Raw genomic sequence first — 20,588 nt, forward strand, 5'->3', positions numbered from 1 at the left:
TTCCAAAGTGGGGTGCCTAGAATTGGACATAATACTCCAGTTAAAACCCAGCTTCTCCAATCTATCCATGTAACTACAGTTCCTGATCTCTGGAAACACTCTTGTAAATATTTTCTGCATCCCCTCGAAAACTTTCACATCCTTCCTGAATTGTGGTGCCCAGAATTGTCCAGAAGATTCCAGCTGAGGCTGAACTAATATTTTATGCAGGTTTATCATAACTCCCTTGCTTTTGTAAATGCCTCCATTTATAAAGCTCAGGATCCCACATGCATATTAGCCACTTTCTCAACCTGTCCTCGACCTTTGATCATTTATGCTCATATACCCCCAGGCTTCTCTGTTCCTTCTCAGAAGAAGGGTCAGGATGTCACATCAGGAGTGACCTATATATGCAGCCTCCTGGAAGAACACCTGCTGGATCTGGTGGCCATACATTAGGTATCTCATTCAACCTTTTGTCTCTGGATCCTTCTGGACTCTGCACAGACATATCCAGAATTTCCTAGTCAGCCACACACAAATGAACAAGACAGACAACTTATGGCTTGATTGTTAGCGCCAACATTTATGTCAACTTTGCTACCAATGGTGTCAGTCAGAATGAGCGGGCATTTGGCTTTGCAGTGCTGGCTGCTTCCTACAAGTGCAGGGTGCCACTGAATTAACACATATGGCAATTAAGGTCCCTTAGAACAATCAGGAGTATTCATTAATTGCAAGGGCTTCCATTACATCAAAGTTCAACCGGTGTGAACCAAACAAAAGATGCTTATGCAGGTTTGCACAAGATTCCCGGGCAGCTGCCATGATGTTTCTCCTTGTGGCAGTTTGCCTTCCCTGAACTCTTTACACCTGCCTGGACTAAAGAGATGGTTGCTAGTGAACAAGGGATACCCACTGCAAGCTTAGCTCATGACACCCATCAGAAACCCAACCAGTGAATGCCAACAGCGCTAAAATGAATATCATATCACTACTGGATGTGTGATTAAACTGGCCAATTGCATGCTAAAGATGCACTTTAGGTGCCTGGACAGATCTGGAGGTATCCTAAAATGTGCACCACCAGGGTCTCCAGAATGGTGGTGGTTTACTGTGGTCTGCACAACATTGTGTTACAGTGAGGCTTGGACAAGTAGGAGGAACAAAACTCAGATCCTTCAGGCAGGAGGAGGAAGAAGAGGACAGTGATGAGGGTACCTCACCACCAGCTACCCACATTGCAAGGTTCACTTAGGTTCCACTACTGATCCCATGAGTTGAAAAAATGCAACGGTCACTCTTCTGCCTACATACTATCCACCCCACTATGCCACTGACACAAAGCAGTCTTGCAATCAATCAGCCACCCCTTCAACATCCTCCATTGGTCCCTATTAATTCATGTCTACACATTAATGATCAAACAACTTAGAAGGTCACTTACTGCCAAACACCCAAGAATGGATCAGACAGGAAAGAGGCAAAAAGGTATAATGTTTATCCAAGTTAAAATAAAGAACAAAAACTTATGAACACATGATTTTCTCAGATACCACAGGCTGGATTTTCTCAGCTCCGTGGAGCTGTTTTGGAGGAGGGAGGCTGGGAAAATAGGGATGATTGCATTGAGACAGCTCCTCAACACATTTCTGCCTCGGGGGGACTTTCCCAGGGGCAGCCTGGGAAGCAGGTAGGCTGCCTGGTCCACAGAGGTGGGCAGCCAATTTGTCCAGTTAAGGCCCACTTAGTGACCATTTTGTGCAATCATTGGTATTTTACCAACATTGGAGCAAATCTGAGTGTGGAAATCACCAGCTCATTGAGATGGCTTCCTGGTGAGAGGCCAAGGGGGCCATCAGAGCTGGAGGCTCCTTGCCTTAATGAGGGGACCTCAGTGATGAAAGGCTGCAGCCCTGTCCATGAATTGGGCTGCAGGGGGATTTCCCCTCCAAATTGATGGCTGAACCGACTTTGGGCCTTTTAATTTATAACTTAATGGCAGGCATCCAATGGCGTCACAATGTTCAGGTGCCCTCTTGCTCAAATACCTGCCACGGCAACATCCACTTCTCTGCTGGCCTGGCATCACTGCAGGCTCTCTGAATGGGCCTACAGTCTCTCTGATTGGGCCTGCAGTCTCAGGAGTCCGCCTGCAATCCTTAAGTAGTATGGTGAGCGCAGAAGCATAAGTTAGTATGCCACCTCCTGGAAACTTGTGCCAGCAAGCATACTGACAACACGGACGGGCTCGTGAACCCCGTATGGCCCAATGTTGGGGCTCTGATGCCATATGGAAAATCCAGCTTCATGTACATACTTTGAGCAATTACAAACATTTATTCTTATGTTACTCTGATGTGGTGCAGCCTGTGTGGCTTCAAGAGAGGTAGAAGTAAAGGCAAGCTGCTCAGGTCCCTGCTCTAACTGCTGAGATGCTCTTAGTCAATATCCTTTGGGTTTGGAGCTCATGCAGGGGCAGACACGACCATCGGAAAATGAGGCAATATGTGGGGCTCTGACTGAGAGGTGGGCAGTGGGGGAGAATAGTGGAAGTTTTTTCAGTCAAGTTCCCACCTCCACATCCAATTTTGTCATCATGCCTCTCATGGCCTATCCGCTCTTCACTGTTACCACTAGATTGGAGAATGCTTTGGTGTAGATCAGTGCAGCGCTGTAAGACCAAGGCTAAGGTACCTGTCAACCTACTTAAGATGGCAGACATATTGGCATCCAGGGTCTGCATGCGACATGGATTCATTTGATTGAAGCATTTGACAGTCCACGGTGCTGGTCACTCTATGGAAGATGACATCATCTCAATGGCTTGCCTCCATCATGCCCGAAGCGGAGTCCTCTAATCTCTCTGCAATCGTGCTAGGTCCACTTTGAAGGCCTGTCGGTGTATCACACATTGTCTGCTCCTGCTTAATGATTCTCCCTTTCATCAATGGCCTATGGGGTCCAGCCAAACAGAACATGAAGGGGACTATCTCTGTGTGGACACTCCACTGCTTTCCCTGTCTACCATCTGAAATGTGAGTCAGCAGGTGAAAACCCAACTATCTGCCTTACAGATTTTGCCAAAGCATGAGCATCTGAGCTGGTGCATGGTCTGAATGATCCTTGTGATGGTGCATCCTCAGAAGAATTCAGCTCCTCTGAGGAATTGTTATCAGTAACCTCTGCTGACTGCTGCTGTGCGCATGAAGATCCTGTGGGACATTAATGAGTCCTGGCAAGATAAGAATGTTACAAGTTAGCATAATGAAGATGATCATACTTCACTCACTGTTGAAATCAGGTTAACATGACTGAGTGCCATGTGATGTATGGGTGACTTTGATTTAACTGTATCACCAGGTAGCTGGAACCTTCCCAACTCCCCATCTCCGATGGCCAGGGAAGCTGAAACTCCACTCATCTCCAGTGTCTCCTCCTCTGCACGTGGCAGTTGTGGGATGTTTGGAGGACCCTGTCCTTTCCTCTCCCTCTACCTCATGTTCTGTTGAAGAAGGGAAAGAGACACAATTGAGTGTTAATAGCACGTGTTCATCCGATGGATAAAGTGCATATGATGAGGGTGTCTTTGAAGGAGAGGCATGACATTCTATAAGAATGAAGATGAGCAGGAGTGGTGGATGGATGCTGGAGGTGTGCGAAAGGGCATAGAAAGAGGGGAAGGGTGCACCTGCAAGGTAGGTGGGTGTGAGGAGCTGCAGTAACTTGAGAAGGCTGAGTTAGGGAGTTGAATAATAAACATGGCAGGATGTAGGTGAATGTGCCACTGTTCTTACCTTTTCTGACCTGCTCAGATCTTAAACCACTTTCTGCTATGAATCCAGGAGCATTGTGCCAGTCTCCACCTGCTGACCACCTCCACTACCTCCAACCATACCTTCTTGGTGTCAGCTGCAGGCTTCATCACACCATAAGTAGGAAACAGTATTTCTCTTGACTCTTCACAGCTCCCAACAACACATCCCAGGGGGCGGGCTGTCACTGAAATGAGGTGCAGCCTTTTCCCATGTGAAATCCATTTGCTTCTTTTTTCTCTCCAACGCCAAACTCCAAAATTACGTGTTTGGTGTGTCTCTTTAATTACTGGAGTTTTCATTGTGTCATCTTGATCTACATCACACCCGCTGCCACTGATTGGATAGGAAACTCGGAAGCAAAATTTAAATGAAGTAACTGAGTTGAAAAGCCACTGACTGTACTTACTGGCTGTACTTACTTCTGGATCCCTCTGCTCCTAGCGTGTCACAGAATTAATCTCTGTACTGGCAACTAACTTAAACTCATTTATACTACTAATTTATCTACCTTGTTACAAATACTTCACGCATTCAGATAAAACACCTTTAGTTTTAACTACTTGTGACCTTAGTCACGAATGCCCCATTACTTTTGTTATATTCTCTGTCCATTCCTGACAATGAACACCTTTCATGATTTCAGGACATCCTAAACTGTTTTACAGCCAGTGAAGTAGTCATTGTTGTAATGTTGGAAACATGGCAGCCAATTTGTGCACAGCAAGGTCCAACAAAAAGCAATGTGATAATGATCAGAAAATCTCTCTTTTTAGGTAATGTTGATTGATTGAGAAATAATGGCCAGGACACCAGGCTAATACTCCCGCTCTTCTTCAAAATAGTGCCACAAGATCTTTGCATTTACCCGAGAGAGCAGATTGAGACCTCAGTTTAACGTCTTATCCGAAAGATGGCACCTCCAACGGTGCAGCATTTCCTCAGTATCACACTGGAGTGTTAGATTAGATTTTTGTTACCAAATTTCTGGAATGGGACTTAAACTCACAACCACTTGACTGAGAGGTTAGAATGCTACCAACTGCCATTGCTGACACATTTTGCGTGAGTTTACCCAAATTGCTACTCTGCTATACAGTATTGACTTCCTCTTTAGATTTATAAATTTCCTCCCACCCCTTCACCCCCATTTATTAGTTCAAAACCCTACTCACTGCCTTATTTACATCCAGGATTCTTGAATGAGCCTAGTTTAAGTGGTACCTACACCAGCAGTACAGTTCCCTTTTCCACCAGTGCCATGTACTGGTGCTAGTGCCCCATGAATTGAAACCTCTGCCTTCCAAACCACTTTTTCCGTCATGCTTTTAACCCTGTAATCTGTTTGACTCTTTGCCAATTTGCACATGGCTCAGGGAGTAATCCAGAGATTATTGTCTTTGACATTCTGTTTTTTAAAAATTTGGATCGTAGCCCCTCAAAGCCACAATCCTCCTTCTACCTATGTGGTTGGTTCCTATACAGCCAATGCCACCTGGATTCTCCCATCCTGCTCCAAGTTCATCTCCAGCTGCAAGGTGATGTGCTGAACCAGGCAACATAGCCTTCAGAACTTCAGATTGTCACTGCAGACACAGTGCCTTCCCTCCACCTCCTGCTATATCCTCTAATGCTTCTATGTTACTTATCCCTCCATCCACTTGAATGGCCTCATCTGCAATGATGTAATAAATTTGCACATCCTAATTGCAATCTTGGTTCTCATCCACACATGTAATAAGCACCGAGCTCCAAATACTCCGTCTATAGGCTGACCCCTCTTTCTGCTGTCCTCCATTTTGCCCTTTAGAAGAGATCTCTATCTTTTCGGCTCTGATTAAAGGCCTGAAATACTGACATTTTCTTTTCTGGATGTCACTTTTTAGAGTTCTTTTTGTTTTTGGATTTTCAAATATTTCTTCAATGGTCCTACGGTCTGTATATGGAAATTTTAGCAGAGGTCTTAGCATTCCACATTTGAGCCCAAATCATTCACTCATTTCCTCCATGAATTGTCCCTCTGGTTCTTTTATGCTCCAAGGACGGGAGTTTCGGGGGGGATTATAACAGCAAAACAGGGGCAAGTTTGGGTGGGTGGTACAGTTAAAATGTTATAAATTCAATCCGAACTCAAACCTGCCCACTTGCAGGACAGGAATGTGGATGACCGATCTGCCGGGTTGTGGCTTGGGGGATGGGGAGGGGAACATTTTAACTATTATTCTGAGGCTATGAGTCTCATTTGTATTCACCATTTAGAATTTAACTGTGGATGGTCAGGTTTCCTAAGCTTCAGGAAACACCCTCACCCCCACTGCACCAAGGGCTGTCAGATCCAGCCGGTAAGTGCCTCTCCACTTACTGGCTAGACCCAGTGTGCTTGCCTGGGGAACCCCCAGTGATCGACCCCCACTCCGCCCCCCCACCCCCAGCAGCCTCTGTTCCTCAGCACACCCCCCACCTCAGCTTCTGATTTGCCCGTTCCAGGTTTCTGACTTCGCCCTCAGTGAGGCTTCTGTCCTCATCCCCTGCCTGACTTCTAACCTAACATCCCCACTGAGTCCTCTGATCCCTTCCTCTCAAGGCCTCCAATTGCCCTCACCAGTCAATCCTCAACACCCAACCTCAATCCCCACACCCTTGGATCGATCTTTCTGGGACTAGAACAAAAATGATAGCAGGTCCCCTTAGCAAGGGTTCTAAATATTGAGGCTGACTAAATATATACAATACTCAGATTCATTAAATTGCATGAAAATAAAATTACACTCACCTCAAAACTCACTGAACCATTGTGGTCTGTGTCGAAGGCATTAAACAGAAAGTGTGCATATGTGGATGCATCTGGAATGGAAAAAAGTAATTTTCTTAATAATCCTGTTAAAAATATCATATGCTACAAAACTTCCAATTGTGATTAATTTTATTTAATCAGATTTGATGTCAAAGTGAATTGACACAATATTGGACCTATAAAGCTGAAAAAAATTAAAACAAAGGGAACACTGACTGTCTAGGATCCTGCATATTTTCAATTTCATGTTGGGGAGTAAATCAACCTTCTAACTCATCACTTTTTGGTCACTGACATTTTCATTATTACACTATTAAAAGTTATCAAGAGCTATTAACCAGAGTCAGAATGCTTTCTTGAGTTGATGGATGTTACAATGTCTATTGTGCCAACAAACTAATGAATTGTCCATCACTTAGAGACTGCTCCTTCTGTGTTAGTTAAATGTGTTGCTAAATCAAGGGTGGTCTGCAGTTTTTGGGGAGATGTGGAAAATTTTAAGTAGTCTGTGGTTAACCTAGCTGCTAAATATCAGGAAGCTGAAATTCCTCAAGTGTTTCACTGATCTAATAATTCCCACAAGACTAGGTAATGGACAGAAGCTCTTAGCTGATAAAAGCAAAATAAAACAGATGCTGGAAATCTGAAATGAAAATAGAAAATGCTGGAAAAACTCAGCAGGCCTGGCAGCGTCTGTGGAGAGAGAGTTAACAAAGAAGAGTCATATGGACTCAAAACGTTAACTGTTTCTCTCTCCACAGATGCTACCAGACCTGCATTTTGTACTTTTAACTCTTATCTGACCCTCATTTGGGAAAATATCACAGGAAGTGAGGGTGACGCTGGGGAATCCTGACACTGCAAGGCCTTGTGTCTAGCGTGAGCAATTCAGATTGAACGTATCTCTTAGCAGTTTGATTATGTGATAAAACATCATGTGATACTGGAACAGATGACATGTGATCACATAAAACTTGCCTGCAACTTGCAACTTAACCTTATTAAGTTAAGGGTAGAGATTCTAAACACTTCCCTTTAATTGTGCCCTATCTGAGAAGAAATCCTTGCATTCTGTTTCTCCAGCTGAAAAGTCCAGTTCTGTAACACTGCGCTATGAAAGCTGTGAGCCCTTCCAATGGGGAATTCAGTATGTTCAGCTGCTCCTGGTGTAGCAAGAGTGCTTGCGCAGGTGTGCTGTGGACATGCCAGAAGTTCCCCAGCTGGCCAGCTCATGACCATACCAATGGCCTTGACACACAAATTTGAAAGTTGGACTAAGCAGGTCCGCTGAACGCATTTGCTTGTGACCTTTGCCACACCACCCACCCCGCCAGCCCATTTAAGTGGCCAACCATCCAACTTTCAGGTGAGGTAATCTTGAGTAACTTCTGCTGTTGGAAAGTTTGTGAACGTGCTGTGGAGTGTTTTTGGAAATGTTGTGGTGAAATGCTGGATTTGACAGAGAGTGTTGCTGCAGCCTCACAGGAACGGCTGAGGATTTGGTGAGCTATCCACATAAAGGCTGCTGTCTGCAGTTGCAGTGCCACTGGGTCTGTAACATAACAGGGAGATGAAGTAGACATTGCAGAGAGGGGAAGATCTGCACGGAGTGAGGAGCAGGAAGAGGAGGAAGCAAGGGGGAGGCATGCGAGCCTGTTAGCACCTACTCAAATTCCAGCTCCCTTTAGATGCCATCCTTTCACTGCCATTGCTGCACTATATCCCATTTTTCCATTCATCTGTGACATCCCATCACAGCATCATCTTGGTCAAAACACTGGCATAAATTCACCAACAAAAAATCTTATCATAACATCTTTTTCAAATAACATATCCAATTATAAAAACAAAAGAGAATTGTTCAGCCTTGTGCAGTCCTGTAATGCCTGTCTTTCAGGTGCCTTTGCCTGTCCTAGTCAAGCAGTGCGACCCCTGTGGCTGCAGAATGGTTGGTGGAAGGCTGCTGACTTTCAGTGGGGGTAGGACTGTAGACGGTCTTGTAGTATGACCCTGAGCAGCTCTGGGCCTTGAGCGCCCAGCTTTGGACTGCATCCTTTCAGCATGGGCAGCAGTAGTCTGGACCAACTGGCTGACAGCAACAGCGAGAACACTGGCACTGATAGAAGACAGCAGGTTCCCATTGCACGGTGTCACTGGCCACTTCCCCAGTACGGTTCTTCAGCAATAATCCATTTGAGGTCAGATTGCTGGACTGCCGCAAGAGCCCTTTTGAGCGCTGGGATCTGCAGCCATAATGGCAGCAATGTGAGCCTGCCTGACAGCAAGGCATGTATCTCATGACCGCCGTATGAGCTTTCATTGTACCTCTGAGATGTTGGGTGTCTTCCACTGGTGCTGGGATGGAAGCTGAGATAGCGGCCACCAGAAGCCCCATCATAGGTTGGTCATCAGTGATGACACAGAATTAGCCACCACTTCCATGAGGGAAAGGATGCTCCCTGCCCTGTTGAAGCTGGACTCCTTCATGCTCCTTAACAGTGACAACAGGCTGTGTGGCAGGCCTGCTAATGCACTAAGCATCTTGGTGTGCATTTTCGTCAGCATTCAGCTCTCTGCAGTCCCAGCAAAGTCCTCGGGTGAGTTCCCTCTACAGAACTCATATATGGCCTCACCCTCCGGAAGCTGGGACACAAACTATCTCTTCCCACCAGCCTGAATGCAGCCTATTCATGCTCCATGATTCATCATATGCAGATCCCGATTCTACACTACTTTCTAAAAGTTGTGGAGAGTGCCAATATTTAAGCTGGTAGCTGTGGAATCAGGTGATGGTGCTTCTTCATCAATGTTGCGGTGTTGCTCTCGCCCTTCTTCCTGAGGCTGCTGGGCAGGTGACAGTTCTTTGGTGTCTGAAAGCAGAAAATCGGAAGGGAAAGGTTGGTATGAGAAATGTGGGGTGGGTTGGAATGTATCAGGGCCATAGCCTCAGCATCAGTAGGTTGCACAGCAAGCCATAAACCAGGATGAGGGTGAGCTTGCGTGAGAAGGCTCATAAGGGAGGAACATACCACCATCCTTAATATTCTCAGTGATGTTGGATGCTACGGGCTCCATTAGGGAGGGTGTTGGCATAATGGTATTGTCACTGGACTGGTAATCCAGAGACCCAGGGTAATGCTCTAGGGACCTGGGCTTGAATCCTGTCACAGCAGATGGTGGAATTTGAGTTCAATAAAAATCTGGAAATAAAAGTCTAATGATGACCGTGAAACCATTGCTGATTGTCATAAAAGCCCATATGGTTCACTAATGTCCTTTAGGGGAGGAAATCTGCTGTCCTTACCTGGTCTGGCCTACATGTGACTCCAGGCCCACAGCAATCTGGTTGACTCTTAAATGCCCCCCAAACAAGGGCAATTAGGAATGGGCATTAAATGCTGGCATAGCCACCGACACCGACATCCCATGTACGAATATTAAAAAATGATACGGAAAATCATCTCCTCTGTAGGGCTCAGGAGATGCAGCGTCCTTGGCCACCTCCATTTTTGCTCTGCTCTCAGCAGTTATGGGCCACCTTGTCCTGCAAGAGAGAGAGAAGATCCTCAATGACTGTATTGCAGTGTATTTGGGTGATATATCTTCCACAGCTGAATAGCTGGAGGTATGTGGAAGCAGCAGGATGTGAGTTAGGCTGGTAGCATTCAAAGGTGTGTGATAGTAAGGTGCAGTATCTAGATATGTGTACTGGCTAATAGGGACTGCTGATGGGTGAGTGATGAGAGTGTGTTGCATTCAGTAGTGCAAGATGTTAGTGCTGCAGTGGGTAAGAGATGTCATGCAAAGATGCATTCATTGACGTTGACTACCTATGTGAGGTCATTGAACTTCATACAACACTGCTGCCAGATTCTCAGGGCCAAAATCTGGGCATTGACCTTCCTTGTCACCTGATCACAGTCCTTTTGGAGGTTGGTCCTTAAGAGCCTCCTAGCGCCCCCACCATCGAAAAATGACATCTTTCCTTATTTTGATCTCCACCAACATAACCAGCATTGCTGTATCTGTATGTAGTAATTGTAGCTTTAAGGAATGTAGTGACTGTAGCTTTAAGATTTATTGTGTTGTATAGTGTTACGTGACAGTGTGAACGAATCTGCTCTAAGTACAGGGTACCTTAGAGTGGGCGTTCTTCTTCTAGTTGTGGAGCTTGACGGAAGCATGTAACTGCTGCTGCTGCCTATAAATAAAATTTGATGTTTCTAATGAGAAACCTGTCTGGAAAATCAAGTCCACAACAAACTGGAACAGGGATAAATCAGGTCCAGCGTTGTCCATCAGCCAAAGGCTGTGAGTATCTTGTTTAAACAGAAGAAAAAGAAGATATACTCACCAGATATGCAACCTTTTGGCACAATTGACCCCTTTGAACCATCCACAGAGGATTCATTCTATTTCCAGGCAAATGAAATAATGGGGGAGGAAAAGAGGAGAGCAATTCTCCTAAGTGTTTGTGGGAGTAAAACCTATAATTTAATCCAAAGTTTAATGGCCCTGATTCGAAGACTTTCGCTGAATTAGTAGACCTCGTTAAGGGATACTTTCAACACAAACCCTCAGTCACCATGCAGAGGTTCAGGTTTAATTTGAGGCTTAGAGCCTCGGGGGAGACCACTGCTACATATGTGGCGAAATTGAAACAACTAACTGAACACTGGTTTCTGGGAGATCCTAAGCTCAGGGATCGTTTGGTCTGCGGCGTGCAAGATGATGCCATTCGACGACGATTATTAGCTGAAGTAAACCACGATTTTAAAAAAGCCTTGGAAACAGCACTCGCGATGGAGAGCGCTGAACGCGACATGCCGGCCATACAAGGTGCACAAAATGGTGCTGTTTTTCAGTTGGGGCAGAAACGGGCAGTCAGGTGTGGCGCAAAAAGTTACAGGAGACAGGCCCTACTACCTGAAAATTTAAAGTAAATACAGGAAACACCTCAGAAGCAAATCTGAAAATGAATTGGTACCAATGTGGAAGCAATCATACTCCTGAAACTTGCCGTTTTAAAGAGGTAGAGTGGTAATTTTGCCATAAAGGAGGGCACATACTGAAGCATTGTAAAGCAAGATTGAGACAGACTCCCAGGCAGCAAACTAAATTAATCGAAGTACATATTGTGGAAGGACCAGAAAACACCAATTCTGATATCTGCTCCCTATTTAATGTAAAAGTCGGGAAGACAAAGCCAATCACTGTTACTCTGCAGGTAAATGGGAAACCTTTAATGATGGAAGTGGACACTGGTGCTTCAACCACTGTAGTGGGAGAGCACACCTTCAAATATTTAAACAAGAGTACTCAACAATTGAATTTGGAGCAGACTTCAGCCGACATGAAAACTTATACTGGCGAAGCTATCCAAGTGAAGGGTATTATCACTGCACCTGTTTATGATAAGCACCAAACAGCACAACTCCCAGTGATGGTAGTAGAAGGCAAAGGACCAAGCCTTCTAAGTTGTAATTGGTTGAAATAAATGAAACTAAATTAGTCTGAAATGTTCCAGCTACAAGTAGGGGAACTGCCAGAGCTGCTAAAGAAAAATTACAAGGTTTTTCAACATGAACAGGGGAGAATCAAAGACTAAGATCTACATTGTCTTGGAAGCAACTCCTCATTTCTTTAAAGCAAGGCTGCTGCTGAGGCAGAAGGTTGACACCGAATTGAACTGTTTAGAGAGGCTGGGGGGTCATACAGCCTGTTCAATTCTCAGGGTGTGCAGCATCTATAGTCTTTGTCTTAAAACCAGATCAGACCATCCGGACCTGTGGGGTCTATAAACTAACAGAAACAAAGCTGCCAAGTTGGACAAGTACTCTATCCCCAAGATTGAGGATCTCTATGCTAAATTAGCAGGAGGGACAACTTATACTAAACTAGATATGAGTCACGTATATCAGCAGCTGGAACTGGATGATACCTCCAGAGAGTTTGTGACCATAAACACCCACAAAGGGTTATATCAATACACGTGTCAGCCCTTTTGTGTTTTTTCGGCCTATGCGATTTTCCAGAGGACGATGGAGAGCTTGCTACAAGGGCTACCTCTAGTTGTAGTCTACCTTGACGACGTCATAATAACAAGGTTCATGGAAGGGGAGCATTTGGCTAATTTGGAGGAAGTCATGAAACAATTTTTGGAAGCAGGGGTGTACTTAAAAAAAGAAAAGCGTGCCATTCAGCTAAGCGAAGTCGTTTACTTGGGCCACTGGGTGGATGTCCAAGGTTTACACCCAGTAGAAGAAAAAGTTAAAGCTATTAAGGAGGCACCTTTGCCTAAAAATGTCTCTGAACTCAAGTCAGTCTTAGGTATGGTTAATTACTAAGCTTAATTCCCACCCAACTTATCAACGGTCCTAACCCCTTTACACTCATTATTAAAGAAAAACCAGCATTGGGTTTGGAAGTCATCCCACGAAGAAGCCTTCATGAAAGTTAAACAACCCTTGCACTCTTCAAACTTTCTAATACACTACAACCCGGCAAAGGAACTGGTACTAACCTGCGACGTGTACCCCATGGCGTGGGAGTGGTACTATTGCACAAGATGGACGACAGTTCAGAAAGGCTACGTGTCCGGGACCCTTTCTACGGCCGAGAAAGGGCATTCACAAAGCGAGAAAGAAGGATTATCAATTATTTTCGGAGTTAAAAAATTCCATCAATAGTTACATGGCGGACACTTTACGATAGTGTCTAACCACAAACTGCTCTTGGGTTATTCAGTGAAGAGAAAGCTATCCCTCCCATAGCTTCTGCATGAATTCAAAGATGGGCTCTAATTTTATCCGTATATAAATACAAACTGTACAAAAAATTTAAAAGGGGAGGAATTGTAGCTTTAAGAAATGTAGTGACTAGCTTTAAAACTTCAACTTATTGTGTTGTATAGTATGTGACAGTGTGAACAAATCAACTCTAAGCGCGGGGAACCTTAGAGTGGGAGTTCTTCTTCTAGTTGTGGAGTTTGATGGAAGCATGCAACTGCTGCTGCAGCCTGTAAATAAAGTTCAATGTTTCTAATGAGAAACCTGCGTGAAAAATCAAGTCCATTACACTGTGAACCTAGAATCCCTCTTTCTTTCCTGCTGCTCCATTTGTGCAGCGCCAATTTACAGCTCGTGTCAGTGCAAAAAGTTAGCAGTAGCTTCTCCCCATTGAGTGCAGCTCGCCTTTACGAGGGACAAACTGCCTTTAGGATGAGCAGGCTGGATGCATCATGTACTATCAGCACACGCTGCTTGGCGCCCTCCTGAGTGCTGAGGCAGCTGGCATCATGGGCCTTGCTCAGTCCAATGCACCAATCCTATAAATAAGGAGGCAGCACCAGTTGCATGCTTCCTGCCTCAATGAGGGTGAACGTGAACAGACCATGAATCGTGACAGCCATGCCTGAAAATGACATTGACTCATTCCTAGTCCTCCATGTCTGGAACCTTCCCGTGCTGCTGTCATATTACTAAGAATGTTTAGGAATATCCACAACCATTTCCCCAACCCATTATAACAACCCCTTTTAAATCTATCGTGATCACATTCCCTCAGCTGAAAAGGGGTTTGAAACTCAAACTTTTCAAAAAATATGTAAATTTGTTAACAGTGAAGTTCACAACTTCAGGGCATCCCAAAGCATTTTTGTAAAAGCAGTTTTCTCTTTTAAAACAAAACAATTTTGTAAAAGCAACAGAACTGTGCCTGGATCTCCTCGATAATAGCATGGCAGTCAATTAATCTATTCTCACGCAGAGTTCTCATGGTTTTATGAAAGGTAACTGTTGACAAATTTATTAGAGTTTTTGAGGCTGTAACTAACAGCATAGATAAGGGGGAGCCAGTGAAAGTGGTATATTTGTAATTTTAGAAGGCATTCGCCAAGGTGCCAAACAAGGCACAGCTGTTTAGAAAGGGAGGAGAGGATACAGCAAGTAATTACAGGCCATTAGCTAACTTTGGTGATAGAGTGATGGGTAAATTATTAATAGAAACTCAGAGAGAAAGCATAAGTTGTCATTTGGAAAGGTACGGATTAATCAAGGGCAGTCGGCATGGATTGGTTAAGGGAAGGTCATGCCTGACTAACTTGATTGAATTTTTTGAGGAGGTAACAAGGGTGGTTGATGAGGGTAGTGCATTTGATGTAGTCTATATGGATGTTAGCAAGGCTTTAGATGATGTCCCAGATGGTAGAATGCTCAGAAAAATTTCCAAGGGAAAGTGTCAAGTTGGATGAAAACTTGGTTCATAAGCTGGAAGCAAAGGGTTATCGTCAACAGGTGTTTTAGCGACTGGAAGGCTGTTTGAAGTGGGGTTTCTAAGGGCTCAATACTGGTTCGCTTGTGGTATATATCAATTATTTGGACTTAAATGAAGGGGGCATGATTAAGAAGTTTGCACATGGTACCAATATTGGCCAGTGGTTGATAGTGAGGAAGAAAGCTGTAGTCTGCAGGGGGATATTAATGGTCTAGTCAGGTGGGCAGAAGAATGGCAAATGGAATTCAATCCAGAGAAGAGGGAGGTAGTGCATTTGGGGAAAGCAAAAAAGGCAAGGGAATCCACAATAAATGGTAGGATTCTGAGAAGTATAGAGGAACAGAGGGACACAGACCCCTGAAAGTAGTAGGACAGGTTGATATGTCATTGAAACCTGCTCTTCCTTTAGTTATTTAATTGTTTGCCACAATTCACAACTTGATTTGGCAGGACCGCAGAGCTTTGATCCGATCTATTGGTTGTGGGATTATTTAGCTCTGTCTATGGTATGCTGCTTTCAGTCTTTAGTATGCCTGTAGTCCTATGTTGCAATTTCACCAAATCGGCACCTGATTTGTAGGTACCTCTGCTGCTGCTCCCGGCATGCTCTTCTATATTCCTCATTGAACCAGGATTGATCCCCTTGCTTGATCATAATGTTCGAGTGAGGAATATGCTGGGCCATGAGGTTACATTGTGGTGAACTACAATTCTGCTGCTGCCGATGGCCCACAGTGTCACATGAATCCCATCTGCGGCCTTCCAATTCATCGTGGAGAGTCAGCAGAAGTTCCCCTCCAAGTCAGTCACCATCCTGACTTGAAAATATATCACCATTTCTTCACTGTCACTGGGTCAAAATCCTGGAGCTCCCTTCCTAACAACACTGTGGTTGTACCTACACCACATGGACTGTAGGGGTTCAAGAAGGCAGCTTACCACCACCTTCTCAAGGGCAACTAGGGATGGACAATAAATGCTGGCCCAGCCAACAGAGCCCACATCCCGTGAAAGAATTTTAAAAAAGGTCAGGGAACATCATGCAGAGCTGTTGGAAGCCCTTCACAGCGTGGCACGTGAGTCGGAGGAGTCCCTCCGTCTACTCTCTGAAGTGGTGCCCACATCTGCACCGATGGAGGTCTCCATGGGAAGGATGGTGGACGCCATGAAGACCTTGGTCCAGCAGAACACGGAGATGCATGCAGACCTGCACTCCATCTTGGTAGCCACGGGTGTGTTCCTGCAGTGGCAATGAGAGAGGGAAATGGGGTACTTCGACATCCCTCCATGTTCTCCTTCCCCTCAACAACTCAGGCTGGGGCCCTCGGGCACCCAAAGAGAAGGGGAGGAGCAACTGGACACCCCTGAGTCATCCACTCAGGAATCCCTCAAGGCCTCGGCTCTCCAAGTCAGCAGAGGCAACAGGGCCAACCATTGCACAGCTGTCTCCACCCCTGCTGCGGATGTCAGGGCAGCACCTAGAAGAAGCGGCAGGCCTAGAAAAGTGGTTGCACGGGTGAACACATTTTATCACCTTATAGCCAGCAGTTCAGCCGGACCACAAGTGATTCTGGAGGGAGAAGTGTGTATGTGGCAGGGGTTTTCGGAGCCTCGTGCACACATTCTCCCACGCGCGTGGAGCCTTCATCCATTGCACTCATCTTGCTGTCGAGCATTTTCAATGCTGCCTGCTGGGGTTATCTTTCAGTTGTCCATCTGAGCTGACCTGCATCTCCGCCGACTACCCTGACCCTCTGCCATTGATTGCACTCCCATGCAGCACCTGTGTCCGTCCAACATGAGGTTCCGCTCACATTCGATTTGATAAACATGGCCTTTGGCAAAGTTCTTGATTAGTCAACCTGTCCTTTCCCCCACCCGCACTAGTCAACCATGTCCATTCCCTCATCACTGAGGACCCCCTGGCATCACCTTCCACCTCCCGGACCCTTGTCATTCTGGGATGTCCAGGTGAAGTTGCACGTTCCCTACCTCCAGGAGAACACTACCCCCGTCCACAATGATCTTCCCAATGACCTTCCCACCGCAGTGTCCCTGTCTGCCTCTGTGTCCCCGCCACCCCTTCTACCATTACCAATACACCCTCACACTCCCACCCTACTGGCTACCTCTGCCCCTTCTTACGCTCACCATTCTCTTCTATCACATCCACCCTGAGTTCACTCCCCAGGATTTGACTCCACAGACTCCTCCCTTGCATGTTCAACTGGACATCTCCCCAGACCTTACCCTCATCTTCCACCATAAGTCCCTCCTCCCAATGAACGCCTTCCCTTCTCTGAACTCCCTCCTACCCTGGGCACCTTGACCCTCTGAACTCCCTTCCATACACCTTCCCCCCTTTTTATGCCTACCGCACCACTTGCAGCACTCTCCCCAGTTACACCCTCCTACCCCGTACTCCTTCCTCCCCCCGACACCTTTGTCCTCCTCCCAACTTTTTCTCCCCCGACAGCTTTGTTTCCCTCCCCAACCTCACCCCTGCCAACACCTGCTTCCCCCCTCCCAAAACCCAACCTCACCCCCCCGACACTTCCTTCCCTCCCCATTCCCACCCTCACCACCCTCCCCCCACCTGGTTCACCTTCCTCTCCCACTCACAGCTGGACCTTCCTCTCCCCATCCTTTGCCAATCATCCATAGCAGCCCATGGCCAAGACCGTGATGTTCCGAAGCAGACCCAAAGTATCATCAGAGACCTCCCACCTTACGAGAGCAGCTTCGCGGCAGAGCCATGTTCATGAGAATCCGCCCAGCGTGTGATGCATGTGTTCCTCCAGGGTCCGGTAGCTGTAGGGCTCTAGCATCTTCTGCTTCTCGGATGTCCACGATCTGAGCAAGGCCCTAAAGGTAAGTCCTGACTTCTGCATGTCACGCTGGTCCAGGCATGTTCTGCGCCAGTGTGTTTTCTCACCGGTGTAACGGTAAATCGGGCATGGGGGACGTTTCCGGTCGGGCCTTACTTTGCATCCCTTTAGCAGGATGCAAATTGTGTTCATGCTGGCCTCTAATGGGATTTGTGTTCTGCCACGATGGACACCACTGGATGATCCCGCCGTAATTTCACGCTGGCATGAAATCAATTTTGGCTTGTCATGCCGAATTCTTGCCCCTCCTCACCTGCCATGATGCCCACTGCCAATGGGACCGGACGGCTTTGCTCATAGAATCAAGTTTGGATGGAGCTAAGAAACAGCAAGGGGCAGCAAACATTGGTACGAGTTACTTATATGCCACCAAACACTAGTGGTAATATAGGGCATGGTATAAATCAGGAAGTTAGAGGTGCACATAACTAGGGTAATACAGTAATCATAGGAGACAATCTGCATATAGACTGGCTAAATCTAACAAGCATTAATGCTGTGGGGGACGAATCCCTGGAATGTGTGCATGATGATTTTCTAGAGCAGTATGTTGAGGAACCAACAAGGGAACAGGCTATTTTAGATCTAGTATTATGCAATGAGAGAAGGCTAATTAATAATCTTGTTGTAAAATAACCCTTTGGGAAGAGAGACGATAATATGATAGAATTTTCCATTAAATTTCAAAACAATCCTAAACCAAGGTCTTGAATCTAAACAAAGGAAACTATGAAGGTACAAGGGGCAAGTTGGCTGTGGTGGATTGGGGAAACACATTCAAAGGTATGATGGTAGACAGGCAATGGCTAGTACTTAAAGAACTAATAATGGTTCACAACAAATGTACATTCCTTTAAGGCACAAAAGCCCAACAGTAAAAGTGAGTCAATTGTGGCTAACAAAGGAAGTTGAAGATTGTATTAGATCAAAAGACAAGGCTTATAAAGTTGCCAAAAAAGTAGTAAGCCTAAGGATTGGAACACTTTAGAATTCAGCAAAGGGGAACAAGAAACTGATAAGAAAGGGAGATAGAGTATGAATGTAAACTAGTGAGAAACAAAAACGGACTGCAAAAGCTTCTGTAAATATATAAAGACGAAAAGATTAGCAAAGACAAATGTGGGTCCATTACAGGCGGAGTCAAGAGAATTTATAATGGAGAATAGGGAAATGACAGAGAAGCTTTGTATCTCTCTTCACGGAGGAAGATACAAGAAATCTCCCAGAAATAATGGCAAACCAAGGGACCAGTGAGAACGAGGAACTGAAAGAAATTAGTATTAATAAAAAGGTAGTATTGGAGAAATTAATTGAACTGAAAGTTGATAAATCCCCAGAACCTACATTCCAGAGTGTTGAAAGAGGTGGCTATAGAGATAGTGGATGCATTGGTGGTCATCTTTCAAAATTCTATAGGTGTGAATTTTTTGCTTGTCAGGCGCATGTGATTGGTGGGCCCGGGAGCAGCTGGGAAACTGCGATTGCTCTGACCAGGGTTTCACACTGGCTGGCCAATTAACAGCCAGCCAGCATGAAACATGTGCTGCGAAGACTCAGCACTGCCAGTGGAGGCGGGAAGAGGGCGGGTGCCAACGTCACGGGGGGTGCTGGTGAGGGCTTCCAGTGAGCTCCCTGAAGGCAGACAACTGCCTCAGGGAGCTGCAGACCTCCACAGAATAAACAAAACAACAAAAATGCTGCAAAATATGTCCATGCAGCACAATCAAGCACCTGAAAGTGTACCTCATAAAAAATGTCCCCAGGTATCGCTTCTTATTTTATTTCCCCACGGAGATTTCATCCCGCGCTGGATCGAGGTTTGAGCAAAAATGTAAAGGCTGCCTAGCCGATTGGCTCGTCCACCAACTGTAAAAGTTGCCCACTTAATTGTCGGTGGGCGTGCTTCTGACTGCCGCGTGCACCCACCAAGTGAGGTATTGCGTGAGCGTGCGATGACGTTGGGACACTCACTCGACATCATCTTATGCTATTTCGAGGCCTGATGGGTTGGGTGTCCGCCCGCCCGCGGGACATAAAATTCCTAAAAGAGTATGAATTATCTCATCTGTGCCACCAGGATAAGGTAACCATCTCATCACTCTAAACTCACATACTCACAAGGCCATCATATGTTCACTGGTACCTCACTCAGTGCCAGCTCAAGGGACATCACCACCCACTCTCACATCTCCATCTGGCATGATCTCCTCTGGAGACTGCCTCCTCAGCCCTCACCATCTTGAGGCCATTTGCACAGATTACAATGTGCCTTCACACACACCCTGGGATACCCCGCTTCCCCAGTACTGCCCTCGCCTTGCAGCCTATTCCCTTGCCTGAGGAGACCTCTCCCTCTTCCCGAAACAAGCCCTAGCACTGCAGCCGTTGTAAAGCCAGCCCCACCTTACAGCTGGTCTGGTAGGTAGAGGCCTGCCCTTGAAACTGCTAAAAGTGATGTGGTGTTGCCTGCGAAGCCTGGCGCTGATGACTGCAAGTGCTGCCCGAAGCAAGGTAAACAAACCTCGAATTCCTAAGCAAAGTGCTGGTCGCCAGGTGCATGTCGCTTATGTACAGTTGTGAAGTGTGTCGGTGTGCAATCACACCAACGTGAGCTCATGATCCAGCGTGGGGGGGACAATTCCGGCAAGCAGGGCTTATAATGAGATGCTAAAGTATTGAAATTAGGTACAGCTGTGAAATACGTCGGTGTACAACAATGCCAATGTGACTGGACAATCTAGCGTTGGGGGTGATTCTGGTGAGCTGGGCTTATACAGGTGTATGACAAAGAAGTTCCCGGTGTTCGGTGGTGGGAAAGGTGGCCCACCATTGATG

General features: G+C 45.9%; 1 protein-coding gene across 1 annotated transcript in view; it reads right to left on the reverse strand.

The window, feature by feature from the left end:
* Window positions 1–20,588, reverse strand: part of kcnip4a (potassium voltage-gated channel interacting protein 4a) — a 417,695-nt gene that overhangs the window by 17,270 nt on the left and 379,837 nt on the right. Inside the window, exon 4 of the mRNA XM_078545692.1 lies at window positions 6,571–6,641. Within this exon, the coding sequence (XP_078401818.1) occupies window positions 6,571–6,641 (71 nt within the window). The remainder of the gene's footprint in view (window positions 1–6,570; window positions 6,642–20,588) is intronic.

This window comes from Cetorhinus maximus, chromosome 1 (genome assembly GCF_964194155.1).
Source record: "Cetorhinus maximus chromosome 1, sCetMax3.hap1.1, whole genome shotgun sequence".
Taxonomy (NCBI): Eukaryota; Metazoa; Chordata; class Chondrichthyes; order Lamniformes; family Cetorhinidae; genus Cetorhinus; species Cetorhinus maximus.